At 41.1% G+C, this 10,682-nt stretch overlaps 1 protein-coding gene across 1 annotated transcript; it reads right to left on the bottom strand.

Moving 5' to 3' along the window:
• Positions 1-2,878: 2,878 nt before the first annotated feature.
• On the bottom strand, positions 2,879-9,683 carry KCNA4 (potassium voltage-gated channel subfamily A member 4). The gene is made up of 2 exons (XM_068261208.1): positions 9,221-9,683; positions 2,879-7,544 (listed from the first exon to the last, which is right to left on the bottom strand). Exon 2 carries the CDS (start codon positions 6,469-6,471, stop codon positions 4,423-4,425), a length of 2,049 nt encoding a protein of 682 aa, XP_068117309.1. The 5' UTR covers positions 6,472-7,544; positions 9,221-9,683; the 3' UTR covers positions 2,879-4,422.
• Between the last annotated feature and the right edge of the window lie 999 nt (positions 9,684-10,682).

Below are 10,682 nucleotides of genomic sequence, written 5' to 3'. Positions count from 1 at the left end.
TTCACAGTACAACGTCTCTTAAAACATTATCCAGATTAGACTGCAGTGCAAAAAAAGCATTCCCTGTCAGACTGTTCAACATGCAGATGTAAAAGTCATGTCTGTGTCACCTCGTGCTGCAGTGCATAATTAGACAGGAACGGTTAATGAAGATTGGCAGCCCTTACAGATTCCATTTGGTAATAAACAATTGCTTGCAGAAGCCATTTTTCAATGAGCATACAGGCAGCGATATCTTATGTCACATAATAGATTCAACTTAGTTAAAGGGGCACTACAGCGAAAAACTGTAAAATGTAAAATATGATCAAGCATATACAAATAAAAAGTATATTTTTTCCAGAGTAAAATGAGCCTTAAATTACTTTTCTACTATGTTGCTGTCACTTACAGAATGTTGTAGAAATCTGACAGAAGTGACAGGTTTTGGGCTAGCCCATCTCTTTATAGGGGATTCTCAGGGATATATTTATTTTTAAAAGCACTTAGTGAATGGCAGTTGCTCTGTCCAACTGCCAGAGAACTGTGTAGTGAGCAGGGAAGCTGGCCAGCATCATTGTTTAAATCCTTTTTAGGGAATATCATCTTTATAAAGAATAAAAGCCTTGTTGAGAATGCCCCATGAAGAGATGGACTAATCCAAAACCTGTCACTTCTGTCATATTTCTACTGCCTACTGTAAGTGACAGCAACATAGGAGAAAAGTAATTTGTGGCTCATTTTACTCTGGAAAAAACATACTTCTTATTTGTTTATGTTTGCACATATTTTACATTTTACAATTTTTCGCCATAGTGCCCCTTTAAGACTCAATGAACCAGAGAAGGACATTTGAGCAAACTGTTTCCTAGCTTTGGACAGAGCGAGGAACAGCTGAAAAATCTGTCAGGTTCTTAAAGTAAACCATGAAGCGAAAATGAACTTATGAGATAATGAATTGTATGTGCAGTACAGCTAAGAAATAGAACATATGTAGCAAAGAAGAGAGTCTCATATTGTTTTCCAGGACAGAAAGAGTTAAAAAAAAACTTCAGTCGATATGTATGCAAAAGATTTTCTCTGAGCTATTTTACCCACTGGGTCAAATACAGTTCTGTTTTCTGAAGCACTTAAACCGGCAAGAAACAGCGAGAGACAGCTTGAGATAATGTTGTACAGCAGGAAACTTCAAAGGGTCATTATTTCTGCTTTGTTTTATAGCTTACAATACAGTGTGTGGTTTTAAAACTGCTACTGTGACAGCATGATGCAAATATATATATATATATATATATATATATATATATATATATATATATATATATATATATATATATATATATATATATATATATATATGATACTTTTTTATTTGCTACTAATGTTCTATTCATTATCCATACTACACATACAATTCATTATATCATAAGGGTTTTTTTTTCCTTTAAGATACCTTTAAGGATTTGTGTGCCGCCATTGGGGAGAACTCTTTTCACTTCCAGCCCTTGTGACTTTGGCTGTAAAGTGAATACTGGTGATCACCAGCACAGGAATTAGTAACAACCAAACAGAAGTTTCAATCAGTCCCATTCTACGAAAAAAAATATTCTTTAATTGATGTTTACGTCCCTGTTGGAGGAATGTGTCTTATTTCCTGCTAGGAATAAAAAAAAGTAATGAGCAAAAAACTCTAGCTTCAATAGGAAAGTGGAAATTGAGGTTAACAAATCAATGTGTATTTGACACAGACACCAGTGAAATGAGTAAGCTGCTAGAAGATATGATTTGCTAATCCCAACTTCTGTCTCATTGTTAGAGTTGTTTTCTTCTTGCTCATCACAAGACAGGGAATAGGACAGATTCTCATAGAAAGGGAGGCAGACATTAATAATAACAAAAGGTTCTACCTCTCTTCCATACTTCCAAAATTAAGATGAGAACTTTTACCAGGATATGTGCTTTAAGTGAGCGCCTAATCAAGTGTGGATTAAATGTTTTAAAATGATGCTCTGATCAGTAATACAACATACCTGCTTACTGATTTTAGCTCAGTTTTAAAATAACAGGAAAACTCTGGGATGTTACTCATTGTTTACACTAAGAAATAGCACATCCTTATTCCATATTCTTTCATTATTCTGTGTGTGCAGAAAAGCTGATAAGTGCTGCAAAGGGGTGATAAGCAGTGCTGAGAAACAAGGGTAGATAAACGGAAATGAAGACTAGGAGCAGCGGAGAACGGTTTAGTAGTTCAAATTTCAAGCGCTAATCAGCACGAAGTGTAGTGACTTTGCAATTCATACAAGCACAGTCACAGCTTATAAAAAGAGGCTAACATGAGTAATGTAAGTAGATTGCATTATTGATCAGAGCCCCATTTCAAAATCATTTAAGCATACTTAAGTATAAGTACAATAACACTTAAAAAGAAATCTATGAAGTCTCATTGATCTAGGCAATGAATATTTGTAATTCGTACCTTTTTTTAGCCAAAAAAAAAACAAAATTCAGAAAAGAAATACTTGTCTGCTTGATTGGTAGCTTTTGACACAGTGGAATAGACAGGTTCTCCCAGGAAGAGCTTGTTTATCGCCTTTGACACAGCTATTATTAGTAAAGCATGTCTAGCCCCGCCCAACAAAAGGTAAATTCTGAAAACACGCTACAAAACCACCTTGGGAAATAGTATTTTTTCCCCAGCTACTAGCATCCAAAGGCCATAAATATTAAAAGGTATGAATGATAAACGTTATTCTTGTTCAATGCCCAATCTAATGAAAGTTCGTGGAGTTCTCCTTTAATTATCAATGCAGTCATGGATGCTAAAAATATAGAGTCCATTATTTTTATTACATATTACTCTTATTTTGTGAAAACCTTTTTTTTTTTTTTACCCTGGAGCATACATATCACATAGTTAAAAACAGCCCCTTAGCTCTTATCTGTGCAAAACAATTGCATTCTATTAAAAATATATATATATTTAAACTTTAATACCCTTAAGTCTACCGTTTTCCTTGATATGTTGAGCATGATGAAAAGAAGTATACAGTGGGTTCCACATTTAAGAATTTAAGAGTTTACACAAATGGTAAATTCCTCTTCTAAGAACATTCTGCCAACATATGGTGAGGCCACCAAAATAGGTACTGCTTTACCACAGCTGATGTTACCCATCCTACATACCGGCTCTACCAAAATCCTTTTCATGTGGAATTAAAACAGCAAAAGATAATGAAACAAAAACACCAAGTAATCTTTGGACAGACAAAAAAGTAAACTTTAAACTTGACTGGGCACTTTGTAATCCCTGCAGTCGCACACACTTCCTATTAAAGCTCAACTCCTGAAAAACAGGTTAGATTTGGATTGTGTAGAAAGAGTTTCGAACATTTTGGGGTTTTTTGCTGTCTGTGTCCCCATCTAAGGGAATTTCACTAATATCCTTATCTGTACAGGAATTGGGTAAATCTTCTCAAACAGAGATAGAGACAATAGTATATAAAACCATTTTTGGAGAGAGGGGGAAATTTAGAACACCCCCACTGATCCCATCTCCCCATTACATTTTTATTGCTGTCTTTCATTTCCTATCCCCTAGGACCAGCAAGGCTTAAAATAAAGCTATGGAGGACCATTGAGGTCTCAGAGACACAAAGTGAGGGAAAATCACCTCAATAGGAACACAGACAATAATAAAAACTCAAAAGGGGTTCTAACCCCTTTCTAGGCTCTTAGAAACAATTTTTTTGGGGAACTGGACTTTAAAGCTGAATTTCAGGCAGCAATCCTAATTCATGCAATAACAGCTAAATGCCGTTGCATCAATACATTAAGAATTGGAACTAACTATCTAAGCAAGTACCTTAAAATCGATTGGTAATCTGGGTCTCATGACCCCTGTTTGCTGGTTGCTATGGAGATCATTCATCTCTGAAGGTGGTTGGGCCAGAGACCCAGATGACTGCACAGAAGCTGCTCAGCTCATTAAGAAGTGGCCCATAAAATTGGTAGATACTTTTTGTCATTTGTGCTTTGAAACAAGCGAGAAAAACAGAGTTTAGATTAAGTTATTTAAAATTGATGCCTGTGACTCAACTTTAACCATGTAAAGTTGTACCTTCTATTGTGTGAAAGGCTGCAGATTAATTGTAATCATAGAGGCTGCACAGTGCTGCCGATAGACCTGCTGCAAATGCTGAATTACATGGGGTGCTTTAAAAAACAAAGCCAAAGAACAGGCACAGTAATTCCTGTATTATTATCAGTCTAAAAGAACATTGAGTCTGGTCCCTAGGTTGGATGTTCTTACAAGAGGAAGCCACTATATTTCATATCTAATCAGAAACGTGTTAATCTTTCTGATTAGATTTGCATATTTCGGTTTTATATCACTGCACTCATCAATGCATACATTTTAAGAAAGTTCCAAAAAATAAATTTTCACACATCAGTCTCCAGAGTTTTTGAATTAACACAGTTATACTTAATGGTCTCATTCCCATTCCCTGTGCTCTGGCTAGACTTGTCCCTGACACAGAGTGACTCCTTGAGTCCTTCTTCCATCTCTAAATATTCTGATTTATCCTGTAGAGAGGAAGATGTGGAGCTCTTTAGTTTCTTGAGAAGGGTGGTGGGCAAGTACGGACAGCTGGACCCGCTTGAGGCCAGCGGAGTCTGCTCCTCATTCTCAGTTTCCCTGTGGTAGAAGTAGTTGAAGTTGGACACTATAACAGGCACAGGTAGTGCAATAGTCAAAACCCCTGCTATGGCACACAGGGAACCCACTATCTTACCCCCAACTGTGATAGGTTTCATATCTCCATAGCCCACTGTAGTCATGGTCACCACTGCCCACCAGAAAGCATCAGGGATGCTATGGAAGTGAGTAGTGGGCTCATCTGCCTCCGCAAAGTACACAGCACTAGAAAAGAGGATGACTCCAATGAAAAGGAAGAATATTAGAAGCCCAAGTTCCCTCATACTTGCTCTCAAAGTATGACCCAAAATCTGGAGCCCCTTTGAGTGCCTGGAAAGCTTGAAGATTCGGAAGACCCTAACCAGGCGAATGATTCTCAGAATGGCAAAGGACATTGCTTGCTGCTGCTGTCCTGTGCCCTGCGGAGGGTGTTGTTGCTGAAACTGCTGAGAAGGGGGCTGCTGGTGGCCCAACTCTGTCCCCAAGGTAATAAAGTAAGGCAGGATGGACACAATGTCAATGATGTTCATGATGTTCCTGAAGAAACCAGGCTTGCTCGGACAGGCAAAAAACCTCACTGCAAACTCAAAAGAGAACCACACAATACACACGGTCTCCACAACAAAGAATGGGTCATTGAAGGCAGTGTGCCCACTCTCAGGGGCCCCCAGGGTTCCATTATACCCTCCTCCAAAACCATCCTCCCCCGTGCCCAGCGGGGACAGCAAGCTGTCTTTATCATCTCGGAACTCAGGAAGGGTTTCCAGGCAGAAGATTACAATGGAGATGAGGATGACTAGCACAGACACTATGGCAATCCCCCGGGCCGGCCCGGAGCTCTCTGGATATTCAAAGAGCAGCCATACTTGCCGCTTAAATTCATTATCAGGTAGCCGTTTCTCCTCTTCCTTTACAAACCCTTCATCTTCACGATACTTGAGCAGCGCCTCATCACCCAACTCATAAAATTTTACTTCCTCAGAAAAGATGTCGAAAGGGACATTAACAGGTCTCTTTAATCGCCCCCCAGATTGGTAGTAATAAAGGATAGCATCAAAGCTGGGCCGGTTGCGATCAAAAAAATACTCATTCCTCAGTGGATCAAAGTACCTCATCCTCTTTTCAGCATCACCTAGCAGCGTCTCTGGGAACTGTGAGAGTGTCTTCAGCTGTGTCTCAAAACGCAGCCCAGAGACATTGATAACCACCCTCTCACAACACTCAAACTCACTGTAGACTGGGTGGTAGCCACCATCTATGGGACTCCTCCTGCCACGGACGCCCCTCTCTTCCTCACCCAAGTAAAACTTTTTCTGCTCATCTTCCTCCTCCTCTTCTTCTTCTTCCCTCAGCATCATTTCCTCAGAGCCACACGGAGCCAATTCTGAAGGAAAGGTGCCTCCATCATCTCCTCCTGCTCCACTACCACCAGCTGCTCCACTGCTCTCATTCCCTGTTGTCTGGTGTCGGTTCCTAAACCTGTTACAGCTGCTCAGTGGCCAGTAGGACTTGATACGCCTGTGTACACCTTTCTTTCTCTGAGGTGGCTGCTCAGACTGAGGAGACTGCCCAGCATTCCCACTGCTACTGTTTCCTTGACAGGAGGACACTCCCCCTACATTACCACCTTCGGACTGTTGTTGCTGGTGCTGAAGCTGCTGAGCAGCTACAGCTGCAGCAGCTGCCCGTGAGTGGGCCAGGCGCTCCCGCTCACGGGCTCGCGCCTGGGCATAGCCATACGGCAGGTGGCTGCTGCAGCCAGAGCTTTCTGCACTCACCATAGCAACCTCCATCTCCCCTGTGTATGTAGAGAGATGCTACTAAGCAGCTCCCTGCTAGTTGCAGTAGTAGTAATGTGTTGCAGCTTCCTTTACTGATACATGCACCCTAGCCATGGCTCAACTACAGCCATGCAAACTATAAAGGTCCGATCTTAGTCTACAGCTTTATGTCAAGGAGGCAAGAGCAGAGAAAGTCAATTCAAAAGGATGATCAGACAGCAGAGGAATCAACAGGTTAAATCATTTTCAGCAGTGCAGTTTGTTTTTCCTCTCCTAACAGAGAATTGCAAACCAGAAGCAACGAGAAGCGTGAGCTTAGCAACAGATGATGATGCACAAAGACTTCTGTGTAAAAAACGAACAAAAAAAAAAACCTGTAACTTCTCCAAACTGTAGTGAGAAGACTTCAGCAACGATCCAGCAGGCAGGGAAGATTTAAATCCAAGTGAGCCTTTGGGTCCTTCGGTTGTGGATTTTAAGCACGACTGCTACAGTACTTGGAAGAAATGCAGCCAAGAATTTCAGTCGAGGTATTTTCTCCTAGAAGAAAGGACCACTTGCCAAGCTTAAAGCCAGAATGCTTTCTTGTCTAATCCATTGTTGCTATTAAAATGTTCCTGGAGCATCGAACATCGAAGTCAGGTGAAAACACTTGTAATCTCCAACGTAATGTGTTTTAAAAAAAATAATAAATAAAGATGTAGATATATTTTTGTTTCAAATGTGTTTTTTTGTTTGTTTGTTTTTTCTTTTTGTGCCTGGGATTGTCTGGAGTGAATAAAAGCAAGAGCGGCAACCGCTCTCGGCTGGTGATGCGAATGGCCAAATCCCAGTTCATTTAACAACAGTAAGTATTATCATGATGCTCGTGGGAGGTAGGCTGAGTCTCGGCCTTGTGGAAGCTGCAAGGGGGACAGAGCTGTGGTAGACTGAAGCCATCATGCTCTCCTCATGATGAGTTGTAGCCAGCCTCCTCGTACAGGCAGCTTATCTCTAATAACAGCAGGGCATGGTAATAGGTCTCCGTGGAAAAGCCAGCAAAATAAAGCATCTCCCTTTTGGTTCACATCACGCAGGTTGTCAGCCTGAAACACAGAAGAGAATGGAGAGAGGAAAACACTTTACAATAGGATCCAGCCTAGGCCTTTTCAATCCTAAAGATTAAACTTACGCCCTATGCCTGAATACATGTTATGCAATACACATTGGTCATTCATATCAAAGCAGATTTTATTTTCTGGCTTACAACCACAGGAAAACTAAATAAACACACTGATGAAACCGCAAATAAATAGACATTTTAAAGCCTATGATGAGGTTGTATGAACTAAATTGATGCAGAGTCCGAGCAGGGGTGGTAGCCTACAGAAACCAATCAAAAACAAGTTAGTTCAGCACACAGGCCGAGAATGGGCGATTTCTGATTGGTTGTTACGGGCAACTGCACATCGCTCTGGCAGAGTGGGGGCCTTAGAGTGGATAAAACTGCACTACATTAAAATAAAAGGGGAAAAAATTAAACAAAAACATAATTCAGATTAGTGAATCCGATACATAAAAATAACGAAACCCAGAAAGGCAGACTGAAAATTGAAGATCAAGCACACGTTATGCACAAACATAATTTGAATAAGAACAAATATATATAACTTAAAACAAGCACAAACTCATAACTCACTTCACTAAAAAACACACACAAATATAACTCACACTCACACAGCTATAACTCACTCTGATTTCCACACACTGCAAGGCAGGCTGGTGAAAACTGAAGCAAATGTATATGTTACCCACAGCAGCCAATCAGGAGCCTTATTTTATGCTAGGGCAAATAAACAAAGCCAAGAATCTGGTTACTAAGGGCAACGGTTCTCCAGTTGTCATCTGTCATTTCCATCCTCTAAAGCTTTTAAGGGTAATATTCCCTTGGATTATAAACACCAATCAGTGAGGGCCTTTAAGTCATTTAATTCAGATCCTGAGTTTTTCAATCAAGGGGCACCTGTTATGAAACCGTGCAACTGTGTGCACTTCTTTGCTGCTTCCTAAACACAGGAGGCATTTAAGAGGAATAATAAGGATGGTAACAGCCATTTTCTTGCAAAGCAGAGCTATCCCTCTGTGTAAAGTGCAACAGCTCAAATTACGTTTGCTTTCCAAGTGGTATCGCAGTATCTACAGGTTTCTGCCATCGGTACTTGTGACAGCAGCATCAGCACTGTACCAACAGAGGTATCAGGCAAACCACCTCGTCTAAGGGGAGCACAGGCCAAACATGCACTGATCCTATGAAATAAACAATCATGCACAGATCCAAACTCCAGCTCTCCAGAGATGTCCACCATTTATGTTATGTTGCACCACTGCATAAATAATAGTACCCATCTATATGACACAATCAATCATAGACTAGCCATACTGTTATAATACAATATATCATGTTCTGCATTGTTTATAAAATCTATACCCCTCTCCCTCCTCCCCCCCCCCATAAATAAATAAAAAAAACTATACTTACAGTTCCATTCTTCTAGAAGACATCTGCTGGGTGTCAGGTAACTGTTCAGTGATGCTAGAAGGAGTAGTATTGGGTCCCATGGAGTAAAAAATATAACACAAACCCAAAACTCCAGCTCCCTGGAGTGCTCTAATGCTGCACCACAGCAAACAGTCATAAAACATATTCAGTTCATAAATATCACCACTGACATAGAAAAGAGATATGATCATATCCCACATGTTTTGTAATCTATATACTTACAGCTCCTGTCTTGTGCTAGGCATCTGTTGGCTGTCAGGTGGCTGTTCAGTGCTGGTGATGCTAGTTACTCTCTCTCTACATTAATATTTTCGTTCTGTTGATATCTGGCACACAGGTTAAAGGATGGATGGCAGGAGTTGGAGGGGTGGTTTGTAAAGCCCAGGTTCCTTTGGCTGTATTTTGGCTAATATGATCTTCATGCTGGCTTCTGTGTATCCCCATGTCCTCATCTGACTGTCATATTGACAAAGGAGATGATGATTATTTAGAAATCCCTTTCCCAACAATCGTTTAATGCTTGTAGCTGGACCAATCTCCAGCTGAAGGATCCTCAGCAGCAGCAGCAGCAGCATCCAGTGGATAGGCAGCGCAATTGCTGTGATCCAAGCAGGAATAGCATCCAGCGATCAGCCCCCTTGCAACAGGGAGGACAGGGTAGATCAGACTGTTGTGCAGAACAAGTGCTGCGCTTCCCACCGCCAAGTCTCCAATTCCCAATTGTGTTTGTGTTACCACTGAAGGACAAACGAGTGAGCCCAGCCTGATTTATTCCCAGGGCTCGCAAGCTCCACTGCGGCCTCTAGCGGCCGCTGGGCGGTACTGCAGCCTGTCTGGAATCGATTTGCCATTCCTCGCTGTATAAAGAAATATTAATTATTGAAGTAAATATTCCCTATTTAAATTATGCATGTCCCTCTAATAAAATGGGAGGCGGAGGGCAGCGCTGAGATCCATTATTCCCCAGAAAAGGAAAAAAAAGTAGAAGACAGGAGAAGAGAAATGACTGGTACAAGGCTTTGGTCTCTGCTAGGATTGTTCAGCATCGGTGCCTCTGTGTAGGGAGGGGGGATACGAAGTTTAATAAGCGTAACATTTGACTTTGCATGATTCATTTTTTTTTAGCAAGGGTGAGTTCACGCTGTGCGCGGATGCTTTCCGCAGCGTTGCTGCGCGTGAACGCACTGCTCATACCATTGTACAGTGCATTTCAGGATAACGTGTGCGATAACACGCACATTGCATAATTCTTCTTGGTGCTTTAAAAATACCATGCAGCATTTAATGTGTGGAGTGTGTGTTGTGCTGGATACACACGTTACGTTTTTCCGCTCGATTTTCCCACCCGATTGTTTTTACTAGTCGATTCTGCACTCGACTCTCTTATCTTCGCTCGTTTTTCTTATCTTTTTCTATTCACTTCTATGAGAAATCGAGCGCAGAATCGATCGGGAGTAATATCGGAATGAGGGAATTTATCAATGGGATGCATCTATCGTATGGAAAATCGTAACGTGTCTACCCATCATTGCGATGCAATACATGTAAGCTCTTGTTCAATTCACTTTTTCCCCTACATTGTATTGTAGGTGGTTTTTCACACCTGATCAATATTGTGCCTCTTATCGAAATTTGTAGCGAAAATATCTGCGCGCCCCCCCCTGGAGCGCTGGCATGTGGGGGA

The sequence above is a fragment of the Hyperolius riggenbachi genome, chromosome 11 (genome assembly GCF_040937935.1).
Source record: "Hyperolius riggenbachi isolate aHypRig1 chromosome 11, aHypRig1.pri, whole genome shotgun sequence".
NCBI lineage: Eukaryota > Metazoa > Chordata > Amphibia > Anura > Hyperoliidae > Hyperolius > Hyperolius riggenbachi.
The sequence above is the reverse complement of the archived record's forward strand: the minus strand, read 5'-3'. Positions and strand labels throughout refer to the sequence as shown.